The sequence below is a fragment of the Ailuropoda melanoleuca genome, chromosome 14 (genome assembly GCF_002007445.2).
Source record: "Ailuropoda melanoleuca isolate Jingjing chromosome 14, ASM200744v2, whole genome shotgun sequence".
Classification (NCBI taxonomy): domain Eukaryota; kingdom Metazoa; phylum Chordata; class Mammalia; order Carnivora; family Ursidae; genus Ailuropoda; species Ailuropoda melanoleuca.
The window spans coordinates 89,906,184-89,933,644 of record NC_048231.1 but is presented as its reverse complement, the minus strand read 5'-3'; the positions used below and the strand labels follow the sequence as shown (position 1 = coordinate 89,933,644).

Genomic DNA, 27,461 nt, shown 5'->3' with positions numbered 1-27,461 from the left:
ACTGACACTTGCAGTAAAGTCCTATAATCATTAATTCAAGTTTGTACATTTCTAGATTATATACAAGACATGCATATTTACATATTACCTTTAAATCAATCCACAAACATAATCCCTGTCTCAGAACGTGTCAGGAAGGCAGTGTGTAGTGGAATAAACACTGAAGAGAAGAAGTCTGGACCTCTCAGTTCTGGGGCCAGCTCTAACGTAAACAAGATCCCTCAATCTGCTTCCCCCACTGATGAAACCAGGTTAAGCATGATGATCACCAAGGTTTTTTTTCCTGATTCTAAAAATACAATGACTTACTCCGCGATGCCATTCCCATTGTTCTTACTTCAGAATGCTCAAAACGAAAATATTTTTGTTATAAACACATAAACATTTACACATCCATCCTTCATTCTTACAGAACAAATCAACCAATTCACCAACTCTTCAAAGAGAACAAAGAGGAAGTCTGTGGGTAAATGATATAATTCCAACACCTCAAAGTCCTGGGTTTGCCATGAAATACCCTCACTGAACATCTCTCCGTACGAATTCGTATTTGCTCTTTCATAACGCCTCCCTTCATGTCAGTTCTGCTGCACAGGAGGCATCCAGTGCTTATGATAACTTCCAGAAACCAGGAGGTCACTTTTCAGAAATCCGGAGCCCCTCAGCGAGACTGAATGGCATGTCGTCAGTTGTCTCCACCGGCACGTTGCTCCTACCAAACTGGCACGGGTAATGGTGGGCGTGGTGACTCGAAATAAACGCATCTGCCATCCGGCTGCAGCGACAGCCATCTGACGACAAGACGTTACTGGCGGTACCAAGGTGCGAATGGTAAACGCCGTGGAACGAGTCTTGCGATGAGTGGTAATGGCTGGCTCCTGCTGAGGTGGACGCCGAGCTCTGGTAAGGGCCGTTACACATAACACAAGTCTGGAAGCAAGTCTTCCTTCCCAAACCTCGGTGAATGTCCAGCTTGGCAATGAGGGGTTTCCCAACATTCACCTCCTGCTTCTCCTCTACGGTATCGTCCAATCCTGAGTACTGATACGACAGGCAGACTGTGAAGATCAGATGTTCCTGAAAAGGAAAAGAACTACTTTCATCAACTGTGAAAGCATATCGATCCTAGAGTATTGCTGACATATGCAAATACACACATGATCACACAACAACAGCCACTCTCGCTCCCCTTTCCCAGGTTCCAAATCCTCAAGGCTCGTTTACACCTTCCCCACACTCAGAAAGGCCAGCTGTAATCACTTCCCTTCCCCTCCTTCGGGACTTTGAACTGGTAGAATTCTAGTTCTTGCTACTGACAGTAGCCAGAATCACAGCAATCTTGTACTGTGTTCCGGAAGAACAGTTTAAAGGCATTTTCCAAGCAGTGGGGCTGGAGCAACTTATCCTTCCCTATTAGTGGAGATGGAGAATGATCCTTAATGAAAAAACCTGGCTTTACACCTAGGCCGAGAGGTTAGCTGTTTTAAAAAACATGAAATAATAATCCACAGTCCTAGATGGAGAAGTGCAACTGAATCAGATCACAGGGTCATTTCAGAGACAAAGGAGACTGTAGGTAGATTAGCTACGAAAGGGTGACAACAGTCCGTCTTTTGTCCCTTAACTAGGAAATGATTATTTGAAGATGCGAAGGTATGTAAGAGCAGCCTATGCTCTCTATCCCTGACTTTTCAACTGCGGAGAGTAATCACATTCGCTCTCACACAAGAATCCTCAGGCCGTCACTGTCACCGGGGACGGGACAGAATATGCCCGGGGTGACTGAGAAGACTCACTACGACTCACTTACCTCTACACTTCGTTTTAACACCCAATGAAGCAGCTCACCTATAAACTAACACCACTGTCACAGGCCAGAATGAACTTTCACTTTCATAAAGTTCGTAGCTAAAAACAGGAGAAGTAAAAACCTTTAATTTCTGCAGCGAGCTGAGCCTAGTGTAGAGACAGTGCTTGGGAAGGTCCTTGGACACCAAATAGCTGCCAGTTTCTTCAGGCGTCCCTTTATTCGCATCTTTTGGATCAATATCTAAGTCCTGTGAAAATCAGCGGATGTTATTAATGAAATCAGTTAGAGTCACAACATTGTCTATGACAATATATTTTTTTTGGAAGATTTTGTTTATTTCAGAGAGAGAGCGAGAGAGAGAGAGAATGGGTGGGGGAAGGGCAGAGAGAGGGAGAAGCAGACTCCCCTCTGAGTGGGGAGCCCGATGCGGGGCTTGATCCCAGGACCCCGGGATCATGACCTGAGCTGAAGGCAGATGCTCAATGACGGAGCCACCCAGGCGTCCCATGACAGTAAAATATCTTAACAGGTGCTGCTCTCTTATGAATTTTGGCCTGAGTAGGTAAGCTCTTAGCTAGGACTAAAAAAATAATAAAAACAACATTCTAGAGTAAAACAGGAATTTTAAATCTGCACAGATACACTTAAAAAGTTAGCTCTGCAAGGACAGTTACTTTCAAACCATCCCTACGAACACTTCTTAACCCACTCAAGCTTCCTTTTAAGTTCCAGCCCCGTTAGAGTGTGACTCCTGGATTCTCTCCTTGCTCACTCATCACATTTGGGAAGGTGTGGGGGGATTTATATGATACGTATATTTAAAAAGAGTAAATGGACATACAGGCAGCCCTTCCCTTTTTCTTCTCTAAGAGCCAACCCCTGGCTAAGAGCGGGAGATCTGTTCTGGAACTTGAGAGAGAAGGNGAACACTTCTTAACCCACTCAAGCTTCCTTTTAAGTTCCAGCCCCGTTAAAGTGTGACTCCTGGATTCTCTCCTTGCTCACTCATCACATTTGGGAAGGTGTGGGGGGATTTATATGATACGNTGTTATTAATGAAATCAGTTAGAGTCACAACATTGTCTATGACAATATATTTTTTTTGGAAGATTTTGTTTATTTCAGAGAGAGAGCGAGAGAGAGAGAGAATGGGTGGGGGAAGGGCAGAGAGAGGGAGAAGCAGACTCCCCTCTGAGTGGGGAGCCCGATGCGGGGCTTGANAGCTTGATCCCAGGACCCTGGGATCATGACCTGAGCTGAAGGCAGATGCTCAATGACGGAGCCACCCAGGCATCCCATGACAGTAAAATATCTTAACAGGTGCTGCTCTCTTATGAATTTTGGCCTGAGTAGGTAAGCTCTTAGCTAGGACTAAAAAAATAATAAAAACAACATTCTAGAGTAAAACAGGAATTTTAAATCTGCACAGATACACTTAAAAAGTTAGCTCTGCAAGGACAGTTACTTTCAAACCATCCCTACGAACACTTCTTAACCCACTCAAGCTTCCTTTTAAGTTCCAGCCCCGTTAGAGTGTGACTCCTGGATTCTCTCCTTGCTCACTCATCACATTTGGGAAGGTGTGGGGGGATTTATATGATACGTATATTTAAAAAGAGTAAATGGACATATACAGGCAGCCCTTCCCTTTTTCTTCTCTAAGAGCCAACCCCTGGCTAAGAGCGGGAGATCTGTTCTGGAACTTGAGAGAGAAGGCCTCAGGCTCTGCCCTGCCCAATGCCCAGGAGGCCCATCCGAGGCCAGCGCTGTTACGGCTGGTAGACAGACCTAATTCTGGGGTTCAGTGCTGGACCATTTGCTCTCACACTAAGCAGTGTCCTCCATGAAGCCTTCATCAGTGGCAAAGGTGACATTCTGGATTTGTCTCGCTCCTTGCTTACTTCTCAATTTACTACACTCAACGTAGGAAAGAGGGGAACTATTTACTGGCTTCTTTAGGCCAACAGGAAATAAATGTATCTTAATTTATGGAAAAACAGAACTAAATTTCTATGCTTCCAATATACTACCACTTTATTTCTTCATATTTGATATCCTACTTAGGGTAAAGGAAATTAAAGGCTTCTTTCCTGGGTGAACTTTAGACATTCCTTAATTTGATGAATTTAGGGTATTATGGGGATTAGTTTTTAAATATTTTGACCATTGTTATTAAAATACAAGTAAGTATTTATATAAATGGAATATATATGTATTCATATTTCCTTTAAATTTACCATCAACTTTAAGTTTCCAGATGTTTAGTCTTTAGTAAGTGAGGCTATACGGTGCTATTTTGAATAAAAGAAGAAAGGCGGTTCTTACAAGAGGGAAATCGGTGACGTAGGCGTCGCACATCAGCACGTCGGGTGGCTTGTGAACAATACTTGTGTAGATTATCATGACGTTGGAAAACTCGGCGGCAAACCCTAACTGAATCTGAACGCCGCACTGAAATTTAAGACACATACTTTCTGGGAGTTCTGAAAAAGAACAAAAGCAACTTTCGAATAATCCCTTGAGGAGTGCTTGGTAAGTTTTCTGTTAAGCAACAGACAATTGTTCTTTATGAGGCAAAATACAGTGAGAGCTTTTGCTTTCACCTAAAAATGTTCTATAACTAACACATTGTCCAAAGACACACAAACACACAGGCATGCACTTAAAGCAAGTGGGGAAAAAAAGCCCCTTTCTGCTGGTCAAGCAAATAAAAATCTTTCATTTACTATTTCCTTACAGTTCTTGTCCCTCTGCATATGTAATTTTTACAGTGGTAATCAAAAGTATCCATATAATTGCAGATATATTTTTACTGTTGCCTCAATCTTCGTGAAAATGGTCTGCCTTCGGCTCAGGGCGTGATCCCGGCATTCTGGGATCGAGCCCCACATCAGGCTCCTCCACTATGAGCCTGCTTCTTCCTCTCCCACTCCCCCTGCTTGTGTTCCCTCTCTCGCTGTCTCTATCTCTGTCGAATAAATAAATAAAATCTTTAAAAAAAAAAAAAAAGAAAAGAAAATGGTTTTTAATTAAGCATAATGTCACTGAATATTTGTTACTCTGAACAATTCCACTACTCCTGAATATCTAATATTCCTGGCTTTTATTATTTTTCTATCATAGTCAGTATTTCTTATATATATGTACTTAATGCTTTAGGATTATTAGACACAGCTGTTCCATGGTTCCTCACACATGTGACATTCTCCACTTATACAGAATATAAATAGATTTCACCATAACATTTCCAAAATGAAGTAATATTAATTTTCGAAGTGTTTACCTAGCTGATGGGATTAAAAAGGAAAAACTACACTATCATAGTTTTAATTTTATTTTGTCTAATTACTGTTTAAATTTACCATTTGCTATATTTGTTTCTTAATTAATGTATTCCCAATTGTGTAGGCTGAATTTGCATCCTTTGATGATTGAGGGAGTCTTAATGTTTTTCCTTTTACCATTTTGCATGAGCTCTGTAACATAAAAAATACCAAATCTGTTACAAAAAAAAAAAGTGCTCTTTCCAGAAAAACTACTCCACATCTCCAGAGCCTGTTTGCCTTTGGTAAGGTGACATTTACCCATATCTAAAAGATAAGAAATAAGTATTATTTTAAGACCACAATCTTTTCATTATGTTTTAAATATTTAGGCCAAGAACTCTCCTGCAAATGCGGTTATGTTCTGAGTATCACGCATTTGCTCACTCAGCAACTATTTTACTACACACCTACTACGTGCCAGGCATGGTTCAAAGTAATGAGCAAACAGAGAAAAATATTGGACCAGCCCATGTGTAAAGTTTCTTTTTCTTTCTTTCTTTCTTTCAATTTGAAGATCTAATTGGCTTTATTAGACAATCCATGAATTGGGTAGCATCTCATCCACCAAGTAAAGAGATGCTCCCTTAGTTTCATTTCATAAAAGGTTTTTTTACTGTTGATCTTTACCACCATAATTTTGTTATTGTTGTCATTTAGGGCTTTTTTAAAGGAAAAGAATCAATTTCAATTACTTATCCAATTATCTGGAAAGCCAAAACAATATATTTATGGCATTTTATATTTTAATGTGCTTTAACATATGTACCCCAAAATATACCTTAGAGAACAGACTATTATGAAAAGAAACATACAGAAGCTCACCAAATACAATTTTCAATTATTTACAATAAGGGATTCACCATACAGATATTTGGGACTCAGAGCAAATCCAAAATCTTCATTTCAGTCAATAATTTAAACTTACCTTTTCACTAAGTCACACAGAATTACCAAAGGCAATTAAGTTACAGATACGATTTCCACCTCACCTTCTCTTTTCCTGCTCACCGACTCAGTGATTCAAGAGTCAAAGAGAGAGAACACTCAGCAATACTTACGAGCATATAGTATTTACTGACCAGCAGCCTAGTCTCTTCACCGTGTGATCTCATTCAATAGAACAACCCCACCAAGCATTACTTGTCCCCATTTAGAGATAACATGTTTATCAAGTGGTAGAGACAGGATGGGAACCCAGGCCTGTCTGATTTTTCAAACAACACACTTCCAACTCACAATATAATAAAATCTAAGGGACAGTATATTAGATAAATTGTTTAGTTTTGGGTTTGCCCACCAGTCTAAAATATTTTCACTACAAATTGAGAGGAAAATTATTTATTCAGGGGGACAAAAACCTCCTTCATGATTTAACACAGCAGATGACAGAAAACCCGCAAGAACCAGGCCCCACCGTACCGTGCGCTTTGGCCCACTGCAGATTCCGTACCAGAGACTCCGCAGAGTACGCGGTTCCCTGAATTGGGTCAGTAAGCGCTCTCTTTTCAGACAAGCTACTCCGAATCTCCAGAGCCTGTTTGCCTTTAGTAAGGTGACATTTACCCATATCTAAAAGATAAGAAATAAGTATTAAGACCACAATCTTTTCATGTTTTAAATATTTAGGTCAAGAACTCTCCTGCAAATCCAGTTATGTTCTCAGTATCACTCACTCACTTAATAACTATTTTACTAAACACCTACTATGTGCCAGGCATGGTTCAAAGTAATGAGTAAACAGAGAAAAATATTGGGCCAGGCACTTCTTTTTTTTTTTTTTAGGTTGACCCAGGCAATTGCTGGTTCTCGGTTTTTTTAAATTTTTAAAAATTTTTTTAAATGATTTTTTATTATATTATGTTAGTTCACCATACAGTACATCCCCGGTTTCCGATGTAAAGTTTGATGATTCATTAGTTGCGTATAACACCCAGTGCACCATGCAATACGGCCAGCCACTTCTAAAGACCCCCTCTTAGATTTTATCTTCTATAATTCTATTGTCATACCCATAATATTCTAAGCCTTAAAATTCATGAAGAACTGAAAGTATACTTCTTTCTTTTTTAAAGATTTTTATTTATTTGAGAGAGAGAGAACAAGCGGAGGGGAGGGAAGGGCTGAGGGAGAGAGAGAGAGAGAAGCAGACTCCCCACTTAGCAGGAAGCCTGATGCGGGGTTCACTCCCAGGACTCTGAGATCATGACCTGAGCCAAAGACGCTTAACTGACTGAGCCTCCCAGGTGCCCCTGAGAGTATATTTCTTTACTGAAAGGGTAGCCATGATAATTTTATGTCAATACTCTGCTGAGAAATACACATATTTAGTAAACAAATGACTACTTCTCTATGAGAAAGGTAAGATACCACACCATCTTTACCTCAGGTAGCTTTGTTTTTAAGAAAGGAAATAATGTGTTACAACCACTGATACGGCTAAAGCACCACCACTCCTCTCCCCCTACTCAAAATAACAACTATCCAATGTAGTATATATAATCCCATGCATATTTTATTTGTCACTCACACACAGGCATTGGTAAGTAGTTTATGCTTATGTTTTAGGTTGTTTTTTTTTTTTTAAAGATTTTATTTATTTATTTGAGAGAGAGACTGAGATAGTGATAGAGAGCATGAGCTGGGGAGAAAGCTGGGAGCCTGATGTGGGGTTTGATTCCAGGACCCTGGAATTATGACCTGAGGTGAAGGCAGATGCTTAACTGACTGAGTCACCCAGGCGCCCCTAATGTTTTAGGTTTTGAACTCAACAAAAATGTTATGCTATATGCATGCTCCAAAATGTGTTTTGTTCAACATGTTTTAGGCAAAAACTTATGACTATTGATAAATACCAATTTAAATTTACAAAGCCATATATGTCATGTTCTTTAATATGAACAAATTATAGTTTCTCTCACTTCTGTATATATTATTAATTATTAATAAATAAAGTTATAAAGTAATAATATCTGGTCTTTGGTATGTAGTTACTTATCTGGAAAAAAAAAGAGGTAAAACTAAGATTCTTAAATAGAATCATTACTTCTTAAATAGAAGCCAAATACAAAAACCAGATAAAAGCCAAACTTTTCCGGTTGAAGCAGGATGGCGGGAGGAGGTCAAAGCTCTGGCTGTGTGTGTTAAATGGGAAAGTGGTTAAGTCAGGTGATCCAGCTAAAAGATCTACACTGATAAAAACATGAACATAAACAGAGGTGACTCATAGCTCTTAGTGAAACACTCGCATACCTTACACTCCACCTGCCATCTTCGGAACACCCATGAAACTCCATTTCTCATGGGCTGGTTTGCAAAAGGATTGCCTTTTGGCATGGCTTCGAAAATGGCATTTCAAAAAATACCTGGCAATCTATGGGTGTAGTAGGATACGTACTCGTTTGGCACCTGTCAGGAGCATAACATTATCCCGAGAAGGAAAGGGAACAGAAGGAAATGGAAGAAATGATGTTAGCCCTCTAGGGTCATGTCCTGAAAGCAGAATTTAAAAAACCATTAAGTCCATCAAGAAAAAAATGAACCCAGCCTTTTCCACTAGAGTCTCGAAATTTCTGCAGAGTGGGATCTGTCTGATCCTGGGAGAGGATGCTCTCTGGACAAGTTTTTCTGCCAACAAGCCGACAGGGCCGCACCAGGCACGAGGCACAGAGACAAGGTACAGGGCTCTGAAGATGAAACTTCACTGGTTTCAGTCTTGCCCAGGACCAGCCTTGCAGCTTGAGTCATGCTGCACAGAGGGCACAAAGCTCAGTCACTAGGGAGCGGAGGAGGGAAGAAGGAATGAAACAGGAGTGTTGCTGAATGTTGTAGAAACAACTGTTTTATAAAAACAAATACTAACTCCAAACCTGCACAGTAACAGAAGGAATACAATAATTACCAGAGAACCCTCAGGAGCTTTCTCTTTATTTTTTATTTTACCTTCTGCAACTTCATCCAGTAACACAGTAATTTTCTTGTCTTCTAATAATCTATCTTTTAAAAATTTCATGAAAATTCCATTTGCCAACCCAGAATGCTGGATTTCAAAGGCTTCTGCTCCTTGACACCTTAAACACAGCAAAAAGACAGAAATTTTAAAAAAAGTAAACACTTGCCACACGGGGCTTGTGTGAATACTGATGAGCCTCACTCACGTCTCTGCCTCTTGCAGGACACCCTCGCTACAGAGTTAATCTTTAAGCAGGGACTAGATGCTCTGGTGCTTAGTAAAAAGAAGATGCCAACACATGAGGAGCTGAGGTCAATCATTTAACTCACTTATCCTCTCAAGAGTATCAAGGATGAAAATGCATGCCTACATTTCTACGGATATATCTAGGCTTCTAACCTATAATCAAAAAGAAGTCATCGAGAAATGAAGGCATCTTGAACATGAATGTAAAATTTCCTTACGTGGCATATCCAAACACAATATTGGCCGTGACCTTCAGCGCGTCCAAGATGGGGATGGTATCATCATAGTCGTTTCTATTTACAAGGGAGGAGGAAGGACAGATACAAATGTGAAAAAAGTTACACAGCATTTTAAAGAGAGCAGAAATAATAATATAATGGAAAATCTGGTTAACACTATTGTATTATACATAATTTAAGATTATAGATGCAAAATTCCTTTATCAAATCAGGTACATATCTACCCCAAATAATCTAGGGCTCCTCTGCTGTTGAGACAGCAGACAGTCACATCCCCTTTCCTCTGGTTCGCTTTAAAACTGGAGCTATGTCTGAACTCTGGCACTGGTGTTTGGTAAATGCTGAGCAAGCACAAAACTCTGTTTCTGAGAGGGATGATCACTGGTTCTATTCCTTAGCAATCCAGTGGCCAACGGCTGGGATCCAAACCTCAAACACCTGGTCCGGCTACACTTTCTGCATCTGCGAGACCAGGACTGACAGAGGCCCCACCTCTACAGGTGCTGTTTCTGTCCCTGCCTGGAGAAATAAGNTTACCCCAAATAATTAGGGCTCCTCTGCTGTTGAGACAGCAGTCACATCCCCTTTTCTCTGGTTCGCTTTAAAACTGGAGCTATGTCTGAACTCTGGCACTGGTGTTTGGTAAATGCTGAGCAAGCACNGTGACCTTCAGCGCGTCCAAGATGGGGATGGTATCATCATAGTCGTTTCTATTTACAAGGGAGGAGGAAGGACAGATACAAATGTGAAAAAAGTTACACAGCATTTTAAAGAGAGCAGAAATAATAATATAATGGAAAATCTGGTTAACACTATTGTATTATACATAATTTAAGATTATAGATGCAAAATTCCTTTATCAAATCAGGTACATATTTACCCCAAATAATTAGGGCTCCTCTGCTGTTGAGACAGCAGTCACATCCCCTTTTCTCTGGTTCGCTTTAAAACTGGAGCTATGTCTGAACTCTGGCACTGGTGTTTGGTAAATGCTGAGCAAGCACAAAACTCTGTTTCTGAGAGGGATGATCACTGGTTCTATTCCTTAGCAATCCAGTGGCCAACGGCTGGGATCCAAACCTCAAACACCTGGTCCGGCTACACTTTCTGCATCTGCGAGACCAGGACTGACAGAGGCCCCACCTCTACAGGTGCTGTTTCTGTCCCTGCCTGGAGAAATAAGTGCCCAGAGGACTAGAGACATCTACAGGCATTCTGAAGAGTTGAACCTTCCGGAGTATGAATAGATACCCATACCCTTTAGAGTTCCTCACTTTGGTTCCACAACAAACAGGAAAAAAGTTAAAGAGAAAATGTATTTCCTTCTGGTTTCCTTCTTGGTCAATCTGTAATTACGAGCTTACAAGCTTAAGTACTTCTTAGCATTCCCACGTTTGCCTTAGATTTCACTGTCAAGGCTCGTATTTACTTAACTCTGATGCGCTTTGTTTAACAAAGATGAGGCAGTTTACCTTTTCCTACACATGTCCAACAAGAATACATTAAGTCCGGTTTCCTTTTCTTGCATTAATTTCAGTATATTTTGTACACACAGACAGTTCTCAGACCTGTATGGATTTGGAGCATCAACAGGGACCATAAAGCTGTTGCCAAAGTTTTCATAACCATGCCCTGCATAATACAATAATCCTGGAAAAGAAAAAAAAAAGGTAGAAATTAATTCTAAACTGCACTCTGAACATGCGTGTAGCACTCTTTAGAAAAAAAGCCTAGACTCTTGTTTTCTTCAAGTTAATGCAAGCTTATTTAAGAGATACCCAATTATAAACACAATGGTAACTAAATTTGCACAGAAAATTAGTTTGACAACAGTCTTCAAGTACTGTATTTTAAACCAACATCGAGATGCTGTCCTAAAGTATATTTTAATTCATAAAAATAATAATTTGTAACCAATGGTATAACATGGAATTCAATTTTATCTCATGATGCATAAAAAAGAAAAAGGCTAAAGACGTCTTTGTTGACTCATGTGTCCCCTCCATGAGACCAGGAGCTCCCCCAGGGCAGGGATGGCATTATCTTTATCTGTGTATTCCTGACACACAGCAGGAGCTTAGTAAGTTTTCAACCGATGAACAAATAAACACAGTTCAGATGAGTAGCAACGGCAATATCCAGTATAAGAAATTCCAAAGGCATTTCCACACAATATTAGTAAGGGTTATAAAAATATAAATGTAGCTGTTTCTAAGCAGAGAAGGGAAATCTGATTTCATATTTCATAGATTATTTTTTCTTTTTGTTATGAGATATAAATATCATTAACTTTCCATCTAGAGTCCCTTAATAATCTAAGATTTGGGTTCCTTTTAATATTCTATAGATGAGTCATTATTTCTTTACTGCCAAATTATACTATAAAAACTGTACCAAACAGCTCTGAAGATTTTCTTGAAAAGAAGTTTGTTTTGGCTGTACAAAAACTCCCCCAAAATATCAGTATGGGCTTCCTTATGAAAATAGTTGACAGAAATGCTTGTGAAGGCATATTACCCCGAGCACGCAATCACTGATGTTGCTCTCTCAGTCTTCTGGATATGAGACTTCTTTCTACCGTATTCTAATGCTAACAGTAAAAAGGCATTTAGATAGGGAACAACAAAAAAGCGAATCCTTTGTATCTATAGCTCCAATTCCTAGCAAAGAATGGGGCTTTGAACACTGAAACAACGTGCTTCATTCGGTCCTACGGGGCAGGACCCTGGTCTACTTTTCTTGAACTCCTACTAAAATGAGAAACATGGTTCTTGCATATGTAACATTTCAGGTAAAAAATGACAAAATGGGCACATTCATTTCTTCAGTGTGGGTTAATTCTATCTCATCTGCGTCCTGAATGAAATCATGTAGGCACTGAAAGAAATGAAAAAGAAAAGGAAGACAAAGTTCCTGCCCCAGGGAGCTTGCAACTCGTTCAGGCCGGCTCCTGTTGTTAAAGAACAAAGAAAGTCAGCATGTAATGAAATACCGTAAATTATGGGATTAAGGAAACCTGTACATAGGAGTCGGGTGCAGAGAGGAATCAGTGTGAGGTGAAGCAGCAGTGGGTGGCCTTGAGAGCCTGGGGGCAATCTGGAAAGGCAGAGGAAGAGCGAGCTTTCATTAGAGGCAGCAGAGCAGAAACAAGGTGTGGACCCAGAATGGCAGCTCACAGAAAGGAGACCAGCCTGGCAAGGAATGCAATTATTGCTGTAAACGGAAGGGAGAGTGCACCGATAGGAGCATTTTGAAAATCATGACACAGGGAGTGGATTTCATTCACTAAGCAATGAAGATCAAGTAACTGAAAAGACAATCTGAAGAATGAGGGAAAATATCTGCAAATCATGTATCTAAAAGGACTTCTGTCTAGAGTATGTAATGAACTCTTCGATTTGACCATAAAAAGACTAATAACCCACATTAAAAATGGGCGAAGGAACTGAATAAACATTTCTCCAAAGAGTATATACAAAAGCAAGTAAGTACATGAAAAGGAAAACAAAACGTGGAGACAGCACTTTGCACTTACTAGGAAGGCTATAATAAAAACACAGGCAGTAACAAGTGTTGGCGAGGATGCAGAGAAAGCAGAAACCTCATTTATTTCTGGTGGGAACATACAGCAGTGCAGACACTTTGGAAAGAGGTTAGGCAGTTCCTCAAAAACTTAAACTCAGAATTATCATATGACCCAACAAATGCCATCCAAGGTACATACACCCAAGAGAACTGAAAACGTGTGTCCACACAAGAATGCATACCCAAAATGTTCACAGCAGTGTTATTCACAATATCCACACAGTTCAAGCAACCTAAATGTCCATCTGCTGATGAGTGGAAATGTGGTAGGCCCATACAGCGGGTGATTATCCAGCCATAAAATAATGCAACATGGATGGACCTTGAAAACACTATGCTAAGTGAAAAAAGCCAGACACAAAAGGACACGTATGGAATGATTCCACTCTATGAAATGCCTCAGATAGGTGAATCCATAAAGATAGACAGTGGATGCGTTGTTGCCAGGGGTTTGGGATAAGGAGGAATGAAGAGTGACTGCTAATTGACACGGGGATTCTTTTTGGGGTGATGAAAATGTTCTCGAATTTGGTGACTGATGCCCAACTGTGAATATACTAAAAGCTGCTGAATTGTACACTTCAAAAGAGTGACATTTATATTTCTTTATCAAGTACAGGTACCCCTCACTTGTTAAGTTTGCATCACACCACTCTGCTTTTATGAAAGACCTACATTAGTACCTGCTTTTGCTAACCAAAAGAAACCCAGAGAGGACTTTTGCTTTGATGAAAAAAGGCGAAAAGCAAAACCAGCACTGAGAGTGTGTTTGCAGCCCGCACAGGCCCTGGAGGGGTGGCGCAGCCCAAGCAGCGGTGAGAGCGGCCCCGTGGGCTCCTTCCCCAGAACCACACTGGGCATCTCGGCAGGAGCCGCAGCGCTGTCACCTGTATCTGTGAGTGTCTGGGCTTTGTCTCCGCTTGTTTCATGCATCTGTCAGCGAGATGTATCCTGATTATTAGAGAAGCCTGTTTGGGTCGGGGAATGCTTCAAAGGTTTCCATACAAATGCAGGGTAAGTGCTTCTTCGATTTAGGCCACTTGGGCTTATGAAAGGTGTCACAGGAAAGCTCTACGTTCATGTAGTGGGAGATCTGCATCCAAGATGGGACGCTCTTCCCCATCAGTCTGTTCACAGCTTCTGAAAGTAAGCTCTGCTTATTTCTAACCTTCCTGACGCTGCCCTGATGACTCTTTCTCCTTCCCATCTACCCAAATGGTGACAAGTCCTCAAGGTCTTCTCAGGCTCAGAACGCTCGGCAGGTTATCGCCCAGTTTCTAGCTTTCTGACACACTTCAGGGTCACCCTGCTTTGAAGCCCTCCAGCACTCCGGGACATGTATTCGCATACTGGCTTTTATGGACATCCTACAGATCTTTGTAGGTTTAATTTCTTGGATAAAAATCATAGATATTAATTTTACACATGGTTTTTCATGGTTTTGAAAGCACCTTCATATACATGAACTGATTTTAATCCATACAGCAACCTTTAAATGATTTATATCCTTATTTTATTCTTGAGAAAATTAAAAAGATCAAATGATTTGCTTAAAATCATATAGGTGATAGGTATTTGGACTCCAGAAAACCATTTTTTCCCTCATTATATTAAGGGACTTAGAATTTTGAGGATATAAATCATGTTCTTTATTTTCTGTATCTCCTTTCACACCTAGCATACTCCTTTATGTGGGCTATCGATTCAATAAGAAACTCAGCACATGCTTTTTGAAAGCATTAAATTAACAGTTCAAACCAATCAAGACAGAGGGAGATGTGGAGAACTTTCCATAAAGGGTCTGATTTGCAGTAGAAATGGTACCATTTCTACAGCTGGTATTACTTAAGCCAGACAGCCAGCGGCTTGGGGATTGCCCCCACTGTATCACGCAACCCATCTGTCTCTAGCAAGACTTGGGAGAAGCACCAACTTCCAGGGAAGGTTTGGCCTCCATCGACCAGGGAAACCTAAGTGTGGTCTGTTATTTCAATGCCATACATCCTGCTCTGCAATCACTGAAACTAAGGCACTTAGAACAAAATACCTTTTGTTATAAAATGATTTATAAGAAGTGCAAGCATTTTGTATCAAAGTCTACATTCAAATTACATTGTGGGAGATTAAATATTTTTATGTAAAATAAACTAGACCAAAGCATGGCATTTTAAGAACTGCGTCTCTAGTACCGCTTATTATTGACTCAAGGACAGAGGCACAAAATAGGTATCTTTATAAATGACAAAAAAATTTAATGTGGTTAGAAATATAATCCTATCAAATAGACTCTTAGGGAATTTTATATCTTGGGAACATGATTTCCAAGAATACAGTTTATTACAGGTATATCTGTCTATAGAGAAAAGAATCGCTTCAATGGAAGACTGTCCTCCACTATGCACCTAGCACAGGGGTCTGATGAGGACCTCTGCCACCGAGACCCCCTCAACCTACACAGCTCCTTCTCTGTCCCAGGCCCTGTTCGAATACAGTGCTTTAATTATATGGTTATCACCTCCTATAATCCTCATGACATGTTTCTCCTAACTAGGGAAATAATATTGTCATCCCCCTTTTACAGATGGAAATACCGAGACACTAATGAACAGGTGACAGAGCCAGGATTTGGATGCCGGCCAGACTGTGTTCCCGCTGCACTGTCTCTTATAATCTACTGCTGCCTTTCTAGGTACCTCTACTCTAGAAAATACACATCTTCCGCACACTGGTTTTTCACGGCTTCACTACACTATCATTTTAAAAACTTTTTTTTTTTTTAATTCCAAATGAAATCTTAGGTTGAACCTTAATATACAACAACATATGAAAGCCAGGCTTCTCTAATTGAGGCCTGAAGTGGAATGCTACTACCTGGTTCAAACCCCCATCTAAAGATGAAGGAAAACCGGAATTCAGGAAATTACAACAATAGCCCCAATACTTTAAGTGGGCCAGGCACGGGGATAATTTTATCTTATTTATTCTGCAATCACCTCATTATGTCATTAGCCTATGCACTTCATAAATCCTTTTTGGCTTATGAAAATTAACTAACTTGGTTCCAGTTACACACTGGTCAGCAGAAAGGCCAGGCAGAGCCCTGGACACGAGCGAGCTTACTTAAGGGCCCCTGCTTCACCATTCAGCTCTCCTGAGCTGAACCACGCCTCTAGAGTAAATAAGGCTTTTGCCATATTCTGACCAGACTCCTTCAATATCCTTCTCCACAAAAGCACAGCGAAGCTGCCACAAGCAACGAGTACAGGGGGGCACAGGGTGGGGGAGGTATCAAGCCAGTCACTCCCTATCATAGCCATCTACATACGGTAACTGGAAATCTTATCTTCATTTGTCTGCAAGGACATGTAGCAGAAATCAGTTATTCCTGCTCTTGGGAGTGTTCTTAATATGTTTTAAAAGTCAATTACCTATTTTCTATTCTGTTGCAATTTTTGCTTCTTTTACAAAACCACGGGCAACAGGATGTAAAAGGGCATAAACTTGAGTGCATATGCTTTCCATACCTGGAGTTGGTCATGCTGGAATTCCTACGGCTCTGCCTCGGCCTCCCTTACCCCGCAGGATACTACCCGTGACCTGGGGCTTCCAACTAGAGGAAAAGGCACAGTGTAGGGGGAAGGCCCTCACCCTCAAGCCTCTATCACACTTACACCTAACACAGATGTGCCTGAGGTTGGGGTATTTACAGTACTCCAAAATATAATGCAGTCACCCTGTTAAGACACGAATCAGTAGGATTTAAAAGCCTTCTAGCTTTCTACAGCTGCCATTGTGCTTTAATAAACCTTTGTATTCCCTACGCCAAGATGATGTTTTTATACCGGGGCAAAGTTTCAGCATCAGCCGAGCTGTTCTTGCCACAACTTTTTTTTTTTTTTTTTTTAAGATTTTATTTATTTATTTGACACAGAGAGACAGCCAGCAAGAGAGGGAACACAAGCAGGGGGAGTGTGAGAGGAAGAAGCAGGCTCCCAGCGGAGGAGCCCGATGTGGGGCTCGATCCCAGAACGCCGGGATCACGCCCCGAGCCAAAGGCAGACACGCTCAACGACTGCACCACCCAGGCGCCCCTTGCCACAACTTTTTAATATTTTTGATTTTCTACTTTGCAGAGGCAATTAAAAAATTTTTGATTTAAAAAACTAGATAAGGGACACCTAGGTGGTGTAGTAAGTTAAGTATCTGCTTTCTGCTCAGGTCATGATCCCAGGGTCCTGGGATCCAGCTCTGCGTTGGGCTCCTCGCTCAGTGGGGAGCCTGCTTCTCCCTCTGTCTGCCGCTCCCCCAGCTTGTGCTCTCGCTCTCTCTCTGTCAAATAAATAAATAAAACCTTTAAAAAAATAAATAAACAATAAATAAAAAGCTAGACAAAGGGCTTAAAGCTAAGGTGATAATGTCAGTAAGAAATGAGAATAATCAAAGTACACAATTCTTCATAGAATTCCCTCACTCTTAAAATACTTCACCAACCTGGGGCGCCTGGGTGGCTCAGTTGGTTAATCGTTCAACTCTTGGTTTCGGCTCAGGTCCTGATCTCAGGATCGTGAGATCGAGTCTTGCACCAGGTTCTGTGCTCAGAACAGAGTCTGCTTAAGACTCTCTCTTCCTTCTCCATTTGCCCCTTCCCCCTCCCCACTCTCTCTCAAATAAATAAATCTTTATAAAATACTTCACCAACCTAAACCCTAAGTTGGTCAATACTTTTCCCTTTTACCTCATTCCTTTCAGTGATGTTTTAGAAAGCCTTTTCCTGGTACTTCATAAAAAGAGATAAATTAAATGCAATAAAAAGAATCAAAACACCATCTTAATCTAGACTAAGAATATAGAAAGCAATTGCCAAGAAGGCATATTTGTACAGTATATCCTACCATATTTTTGTAAGAAAAATGAATGCACTCACCCAGAGCCACCACTCTACATACTCATAAACAAGGTTATGTTATTATAACACCAACGTAGTAGTCGACTCCCATATTTGAGAGATTTACTTTGTTGATTGATTTGTATTACAACTGTTACCCTTATTATTTAAGAGGAAACTCATTTAAATAAGATTTTAAGACTTTCCCCATCCCATATAAAGTGACATGTTAAATCTTGAAAAAAAAAGTTTTTTCTTCCATTAAAAATTCTTCTTTGAGACCCATTAGCAATTCCACCAAGCTCACGTCATCATATCAGTCTAATTATAAATAAAGGCGTAAGCTTAGAAATTATTGAAGTAAAACAATTTGAAAGCTACAGAAGCTAAACTGATACTTTATCACCCGCATGCCTAGTAACAGGACTAAAGATGCCACTCTGCTGGCAGTCAGATGTGACCGCACGGTCTCACGGCTCACACAGCCTGGGAGATCAGCTCAGACAATCCCGCTGGCTGGCCTTCCGTGAGTGCTTCCACCCATTACAAGTAACTTACCAAAGAACTTACTTACTACTGACAGCATATTCTGTCTCTTTAAAAAACCTTTACCATACATGTGGTGTTCTTAACATTTAAATGAGAGAATGAGTAAAACGATTACAAATTTACCGTTAGCATTTTTGTGGAGGTCCACCTCTATGTTTGTATAGAGCTTTTGTTTACAAATATGTTGCTTCATTCACCAACACATCCTTGCTAAATTCTAGTTCCCATTAAAGGACTAGAAAATACCAGGCAATAGTTAGAAAAAGGAATGAAACATACAGAATGTACACTTGGTTCCCTTTGTACTACACACACACACACACACACTCACACACAGACACAGAGCAGGACTGTACATATATGAATATACAATTTGCCATTTGGTCATTGAGCTTCACTGTACTTCAGCTCTTATCAATAAAATACAAAATCACCTAAGATAGGAAAGAATTCTAATAAGAACAATATTGTTTTGATAAAACAAGAGACATGAAAGTAAAAACGCTGAGCTAATCAGTTATTCACAGGGAACTACAGAATGAAGATCAAATCTATCACTTTTACAAGAATAAAACTCTTCAAATGGACGTGTTTACCACACCTTTCTCTGATTTTTATCTCTTAACTTGTACAATGAAGAGTGGATAATCATAAAAACAAAGATCATAAATATCTTACCATATACTCCTTTGTCTAAAAGTAGTAAAAATTCATCCACAGCATTTCGCATTTCATATTCAGTAAGATCCAACAGTGAAACAACTTTGAAATCTAGTTGTCTTAACAAGTTGGTCAATTCATACACATCCACCAAAGGAGCTTTAAGCTTGGGGTGCTCCCAGTAATTCATATTTCCTATCAAAAGAGCAACCTTATCCTTTGCTGTAAAAAAAAAAAAAAAGAGAAAGAGGAATTTAGAGGAGGATATAAAGATTAAAATCAAACCTATGGAAATGGTATAATTATAATAAAACATATGCTTTACAAATAAGATCTCATTATTATTTATTTTCATTTTAGAACTATCACTTTATATAGGCCACTTCATACAGAGTGCTCTACTGAGGAACACAGGTTGATAAATCAAACAACTGAAACTAAACTTATCGATGCTTTTGAGAACCAGGCAAAGGATATTTATGAGCTGCATATGAAACATAATGGTAACTAATATTAAATTAATACTTTTATTGAGTTACAACAAAAGTAATGAATATAATGTTCAACTAGACTTTTAGAGCAAATTTAAACAAGCAATGTTAGTAATTGGGTTCCCATCAAATTAGGTTCTGTTTTGCTGACAGTGGAAGAGGCTAAAAACAAAAGAAATACCAAAAAGAGGAACAGGACAAGTTCTTGTCAGAGCAAGTAAGGGGAAAACCAAAGAGGAGAGAAAAGCAGGGACTTAACGAGAACTCTATCTGTATTTTTTCAGTTGATGTACTGTCTCCTTTCGGCTTCTTTCAAAAAAAAAATATCCCCTGTTTGGGCGACCTTAGGGATATGTGAAGACCTTTTGTACGACTATCTTAACAGTTTATTTTCTGACCTTGTGCAGAGATGTACTCTCATACAAAGAATTTTTCGGTTTTTAAGGGGCAAACAGACCCACACCTAGGCCTTCAAAAGTACCAGCTAGCTTTACCATGTGTAGAGCTTGTCCTGAAATGGCTGTGGAAGCCTGGTCTCTAAAACTACACCTTTGCTAGTCTGGGGTGGGGTTAGTGGCAGGAGACTGGAGACCGTGTCCTGACGGGAGGAACCTGCGAGGACCGGCAGTGGGGACGTGCAGCACAGGCTCCGGCCCAAACTGAGACGGAGGAGCCAGGGAGCAGCGGAGAAGATGTAACCAGGGCACCTGGCGGAGCACGGCCAACTGGCTGGGGAACCACATGGGGCAGGATTGGGGGTCACTGACTGACACAGGCCAGGAGCAGGCAACCAACCTCCGTCACTAAATGCTGCTCAGTAGTTTTCTTATACATTATTATGAATACTACTCTTGTGAAATTGAAACAGGCATAAATAATCACATTGCTGACTTGATGTTTGCAGTATGGGATAGAATTTCAGATGTTTCAAATCATAAAACTGATGAAAACTCTGGTGAAATTTCTTTCCACAGAACATTTAAGTCTAGTGTCAAGCCAGGTCTGGAGAAAAACTCATGCCAACTCTAGAATGGGGCTCTCAGACTGAAAGAAAACCCTGCTTTGTGAAAAGCCTCAATCCTTTCGTGTCATGATATCTTTATTCTACATTTACGGTCTTAGAGGCTTCTCACAAGTTGCCTATTCTTGTAAGTATACATATTTTAGAAAAAAATTAAATGATACTTGAACATTTCTAATTCAGTAAAAGTCACTTCAAGGCCTACATCTTTTATTCAAAAGAAAAGGTCAATTATCAAGACTATTTAAAACACAAAGATTCAGACAAAAAGTTTCTACTAAACTGCCTTTAGTTCTAAAAATCGTTGAAAAAGTTGAGGACATTCAGGATAGATTTCAACAGGAGTCAGTATAAAACTTAACACTGCTTGGGGTTTTTTTTTTTTTTTTGNTTTTGGTAATATCTTCTTAAACTAGATCTGTACTCTTACACCAAAGTACCCACTGTATAGCGAGACTGTTAGCTAACTAATCCACAGAAAGAAAATTCTCAGTGCATTTTTTTGTGAGCCCATCAGCCCCATCAGAATTTAGACCCATTGATACAGTGACAGACTCAGTGCAATCAACCTCTAAGGCGGGGGTAAGAGAATGTGTGTCTCTGGCTTACACTCTACAGCTCAAATCATGGGGTTCCCAAAGTTATTCAGGTAGTAAAGTGTTTGTAAATCACAAAGGGTTTTTTTGATGGAAAAGTATGATAATTTAATTCTAATATATGTCCTAGACTAAGTTTTATTGGCAAAAAACAATTATAAGGAATATAACAGACAAAAAAATATCACTGGAGTCTAGGGGAAAAAAGACCAATTGTCAAACTAAGCATGTTTTTGCTAATGTCAATTCTTTATTCATGTAAATCTATTTTGAAAGAACACTCAGTACAGTTTACAGAATGCCAGGGTTCAACAATTCAAGAACTATGTGGTTCAAAATATATGTATCAATAGTTGACCACAGCTCTTTAAAAAAATTTTCCTCAATGACAGTTTTTAACAGCCAACTCCTAAAATGTCTTAGAGCATTTTCTCGTCGAGTGTAATGGTAATAAAGATGATGGGTAAGTAAATCTTACCTTGCCCAATCTACTGTGAAACAGTTCCTGAATGACAGGTGAACTGGGGTGCGTTTGGAATAGAGAAGCAGACCACAGTCAATGTAAGAGATGACAAAGACCCATTCCAGGAATTGGTTGTAGAAAGGAAAAGGAAAAGTCAGACTTTATAGATACAACAGAGAAAGCGCAGTAAAATGTGAAGTTGGGGAGATAAAGGTAAGGAATCAAAGATGATTTCAAAATTGCAACTACATAAGCAATTCATGATGGCTTGCAAGTGATAAAATAGATGGAAGAAATCTTCTGAAGAAAAACATTTACTGTAAGAGCCACCCACAACTTCTTGAACACAAACCATTTATTGGAAAAAGGAAACAAAAAATGCCAGTTGATTAAGCAACAGAATAATAAAACCACTTCAGAAAGATTTTTTAACTACACGATCCTAAGCATCTTCCAAAGCTTAATGCAATGTATTCTTCAAAAAGTGGTACAATGTTACAGTATTAATTCCATGTGTAATTATTCGAATAGTGTGTTACTCATCTTATCTCATCCAAAATAAATAATATTCATAAGCATCTGGAAAAGAGCCTGACACAGATTAAGGCTATTTAGGTATTTGTTAAGTAAAAAAACCTTTGCTATCAAAAATTGAGTATCAAATCTGACTGAATATACAGTCCCTGTTGGTCTGCACAAAATCTTTTATTCTTTTTTAAAGATTTTTATTTATTTATTTGAGAGAGTGAGAGAGAGCAGAGAACACAAGCAGGGAAGTGGGGGGGCAGGAAGGGAGGGGCAGAGGGAGAGGCAGACTCCCCAAAGAGCAGGGAGCCCAATGCGGGACTCAATCCCAGGACCCTGAGATCACGACCTGAGCTGAAGGCAGACACTTAAACAACTGAGCCACCCAGGTGCCCCTGCACAAAATCTTTTAATCTCTATATCCTACAAAGTAAAGTCCAAGCCTTCCTCTCCAGAAGTGGTGGAAGGCGGTGACTTCCAAGGAGCCACAGCATCCTTGTCCTCAGGGTACAGACCTGCGCCCCAGCTCCCACCCCGAATCTGGGCTGCCCTGTGATTCTCTCTGAACAACATAATTTGGTATGACACCGGCCAGTTCTAGGTCTAAACCTTAGGAAGTCCGGACGACTTCCACTTTTGAGACCCAGCCACCATATAAAGAAACTTAGCTACATGGCAAGACCACGTGGGGAAGGAGAGGGAGGGGGAGAGAGTGAAGCAGGTCCAAAGCTGTACAACAGGAAAACAGAGGAGCACAAGCCCCTTTTAAAGGGGCAGCCACTATGGGGCAGAGCTACCTCTCAAAAGCTACCACTTCACAAAAGAACCTAGAACTCTAAATTTTGATATAATACCTGATTAGTGACAACTGATTCTGTTAAAAAATACTGTATGGACTGCTTCCCTCTCACCTCCCCCCAAGTTACCCAGTTTGTGCCCTTTTTTCTGTGGCCTGTGGTAATCTCATGTATGCTACCGCCTGGTTTGAATTTCCATCTCTATGCTGATGATGCTTGTAACTCTCCTCTAATCCTGGCCCTCCACTTAGAGCTCCAGATCCATATACACAATTGCTGCTGTATATCTTCACCTAGATGAGATCAAATACCTCATACAGGTTAGGTCCCAAACGGATGGTCATCTGTCCTCTGAATCTTGCCTTCCATTCTGCATTCTCTAACTCAGTGGGCTGTTACTGCTGCCCCCCTAGTGGGCCACGCAGGGATGTGAGCAGGCATGGTGATTCTGCTCGACTTTCTATGCCCTATAGCAAGGTAATGAGAACAGCTCACTGATTCCATTGCCTAAAGATCTTCGGAGTCTGCTGTCTTCTGCATTTGAATTGCTTGTATCCTAGTTTATATTCCTATGATTTCTTATTTAGACTACTGCAACAGTCTCTTAATTTTTCTCCTAACCAAAACATCATCTCCCTCCAGTTTACTTTCTCCATCCATGTAAGACTGGCCTTTCAGAGAGACAAACCATAGCCCTCCATCAACCCAAGTTTTCTTCCAATGGCTTGCATGAGAAACCAGGCTCCTCAAGGGCTGGTGTCTTCTGGCTTCTCTCCCGCTTTCTCTTTGTTTTCTAGAGGACTGTGTGTTACTCATAGTTTCCAAAATATAGCACACCGGCTCATTCTCTACAACAGCATGCTTGCGATTTCATGCTTCCTCTGTCTGGAAGGTCCTTCTATTTATCTTTTCTTTTTTTTAGATTTTTTTTTTTTTTAAGTAATCTCTATACCCAAGGTGGGGCTTGAACTCACAACCCTGAGATCAAGAGTCACATGCTCCACTGACCAAGCCAGCTAAGCCCCATGCTATACATCTTTTAAAATATAAAACTGCTATTGCAACCTCTCTGCTGCTTCTCCAATCTCTAACCCCACTAAGAGATAGCATTAATCACTTCTATGTAACATGTGCAAGTTTCTTGTTTATCCAGTTGTTTGCATGCTGCCAAAACAAAGAAATCACTCCACAGAAGCTGACTAGGTCCCGGAAGCTGAATTCATAATCTTTTTAAGCTCCCTGTTCTATAATTTCTTTTACGAATATCCAAAATAAAACATTGGTCTCAGTGTCATTCAAACATTTATAATGTCAAATTAAATTGTCTTGAATCCCTTCATGACAACCATAAAAGCATTATAAAGTTGCATTTTGACCAAGCATTTTATTTATTTTAAAAAATACTTATTCATTTGAGAGAGAGAAAGTTTGCGAGCAGGGTGGGGAGGGGCAGAAGGAGAGGGACAGAGACTCAAGCAGACTCTGTGAGATCACAACCTGAGCTGAAACCAAGAATTGGACGCCCAGCTGACTGACCACCCAGGCACCCTTATTTTGACCAAGCATTTTATTTATTTATTTATTTATTTATTTATTTATTAAGTAGACTCCATGCCCGGCGGGGCTTGAACTCACGACCCTGAGATTGAGATCTGAACTAAAATCAAGAGTCAGACACAAAGCCACTCACACACCCCTTGACCAAGCATTTTAAAGCTCTACTCACCCAAAGGCTGATCAGCTGTTTGGTCTTTTTTGTCTACAAAAAGACAAAAATATAAAAAAGATAAGGTGTTATTGTCCATGATACAAATATCTGCAGGGTTAAAGATACATGGAAACAATGAACAATAACATTAGCAGCAACAAAAGACAGAATGTGATTTCTAATAGCTAACTAATTAAATTTCAATATTTTCAGATTTTTTTTTTTTAAAGATTTTATTTATCCATTTGTCAGAGAGCAAGCGCATAAGCTGGGGGAGTGGCAGGCAGAGGAAGAAGCAGGCTCCCCACTGAGCAAGGAACCGAATGTGGGACTCGATCCCAGGATTCTGGGATCATGACCTGAGCTGAAGGTATACGGTTAACCAACTGAGCCACCCAAGCATCCCTTAATATTTTCAGAATCTTGATAAACATACCTGGATGGACAGAGTAGAATTAGGACAGGGGAATGTTTTCAGTAATTAACGACCACAGCTGGGGGTAGTAATCTTTAATATGCTAGGGAGAAATTAGTCTGAAAATGGTGGGTGGTAAGCAGTAGCAGGAATGGTTAACAGCTACTGAAGGCTTGCCTGGTACTGTTCTATGCACTTTAAATATAATGGATTTAAATAAGCCTCACCTTGTCTATGAGGTATATAATTCCTCTATTATATAGATAATGAATCTGAGGCACAGAGAGATTGAGTTATTTGCTCAAAGTAATTGAGCTAGTAAGTCTCACTCCATAGTCCATGCTGTTTGGCATCTATATACATAAAACGAAAAACCTCCCATCCTAAGGACCATGCAGGAAAAGATGCAGGGAAAGATGGGAGTTGAGTCAGTAATGTGTCTACTATTAAAGACACGGTAACACTGTTTGCATTCTTAATAATATATATAACAATTGGAGTCTATTAAAAGTTCATTAAAAATTTTCTTTTTCAAAAACTTAACTGTTGGGGGCATCTCTTGATTCTTGACGAATAAGGATATAATGGAAGAGGGGGCCAGGAAAATCTTAGAAGCTTAGTGGTGGTTTCTTGCAAGTTTTCCTGAAATAACTTTTCACAATGTTCACTGAACAGCAAGAAATAAGAGACCAACTTAGGAAAAGAGGATTCTAACGAGACCGAGAGACACAACTAGCTATGTCACTGCATGCATTTGGATGTCTGAAGCACATCCCCGTGAGGCTCCTCAGCAGGACAGCGCGTGGGTAACAGGGGCCTTCCGGTTGGTCTCATTTGCATCTATGTAATGGGCACAGCCCAATCATCGCTCACGATAATAGATGTTTATTAGTAAAATTTGGGCATGAAACTAAGCAGACTAGTTGCACTGCTAAAATAATGAGACATAACATGTTGAGAATACGAGGGATCGCAGTAAACATTAAATGATGTAACTGCCTTCTTAAATGACTTGTGTAAGGTTTTAGTTTCAGATATTTTCACAGGCTCCGTCACTACCTTTCAGGATCTTAGGCCCACCCTGATGTCCCCTGTCTTGACACCGTCCTCAGTATTACTATGCCTTTCACCACAGCTGAGGCTTTCCCTTTAGCTTCACTTGTTCAGAAATCTGATTAAATTGGCCACCGTGACGAATTCTTCCACCGTCAGTCTCTCTCTCTTTTTAAAGATTTTATTTATTTATTTGAGAGAGAGAGGGAGATAGTGATAGCATGAGTTGGGGGGGGATCAGGGAGAGAGAGAAGCAGGCTCCCCACTGAGCAAGAAGCCAGAAAGTGGGGCTCGATCCCAGGACCCCAGGATTATGCCCTGAGACGAAGGCAGACGCTTAACCGACTGAGCCACCCAGGTGCCCCCAACTGTCCGTCTCTTAATGGTTCATGACCACCTATTTCTCTGTATAGCACCAACGATCCTCGTTCACACACCTTTTACTTCAGATAGAGACACTCCATTAACTGCCTTTTTATGACACAGATGACACAATGATAAAAATATACACTGATATTTCTGTAGTTGCAGTATACTTACTTTTCTGTAGTCTTATCATCTAGAATATTTTTAATATTTTCACTTGCATGAACTTATCCTTCATGTAAGTACTAATTTCAACCCTAAATAGTACTATAACAAAGAAAAAAATTACTAGTGCTACTATAGCAAAAGAATATCTAGTTATTATATTCAAGCTAATGTTTTATGTTTATATTACTCACCAGGATGTCCAAGATTATTTAATTCATCTAAAATGAAATAAGAGAAAACACATTAGTTTTAAATAATCGAACTGTCAATTTAGCACAAATAGTGAGACTAATCAGAGAAGTAGGTTTCAAGATATTAAACGTTATAATATTTCATTAGTTTAGAACTTTTCAAATGCCTTCATGGAGAAGCCATGCAACTAGTAAGCATGAAAGAACCCTACTGCTGATATTGTGTAGGACTTTTGGGCTATTGCTACTTTCATTAAGTGATAAAAAGCTGAATGGACTCATTTATCACTTGTGCAAAGTTTTAGATATTTTGACCTTTTGGGACAAACAGTTAAGGGATAGGTCTGTGGCCTCAATGATAAACTTTGTGAAACTGAGAAACAATCTCAAATGATTTCTTCTTCTTTAATAAACTTTT

At 39.9% G+C, this 27,461-nt stretch overlaps 1 protein-coding gene across 3 annotated transcripts in view; it reads right to left on the bottom strand.

The window, feature by feature from the left end:
- Positions 1 to 454: 454 nt before the first annotated feature.
- The window catches only part of MALT1 (MALT1 paracaspase), a 57,598-nt gene continuing 30,591 nt past the window's right edge, over positions 455 to 27,461 (bottom strand). For 2 of the 3 annotated variants that reach the window (XM_034642113.1, XM_034642114.1), the window contains 10 exons: positions 27,044 to 27,070; positions 24,869 to 24,901; positions 19,268 to 19,471; positions 11,043 to 11,220; positions 9,550 to 9,624; positions 9,076 to 9,203; positions 6,556 to 6,705; positions 4,136 to 4,293; positions 1,932 to 2,057; positions 637 to 1,077 (listed from right to left, as the gene is read on the bottom strand). In XM_034642113.1, coding sequence (XP_034498004.1) covers positions 637 to 1,077; positions 1,932 to 2,057; positions 4,136 to 4,293; positions 6,556 to 6,705; positions 9,076 to 9,203; positions 9,550 to 9,624; positions 11,043 to 11,220; positions 19,268 to 19,471; positions 24,869 to 24,901; positions 27,044 to 27,070 — 1,520 coding nt within the window. Of the gene's footprint in view, positions 1,078 to 1,931; positions 2,058 to 4,135; positions 4,294 to 6,555; positions 6,706 to 9,075; positions 9,204 to 9,549; positions 9,625 to 11,042; positions 11,221 to 19,267; positions 19,472 to 24,868; positions 24,902 to 27,043; positions 27,071 to 27,461 lie in introns of all 3 variants that reach the window. The other variant, XM_034642112.1, reaches the window with a different exon arrangement.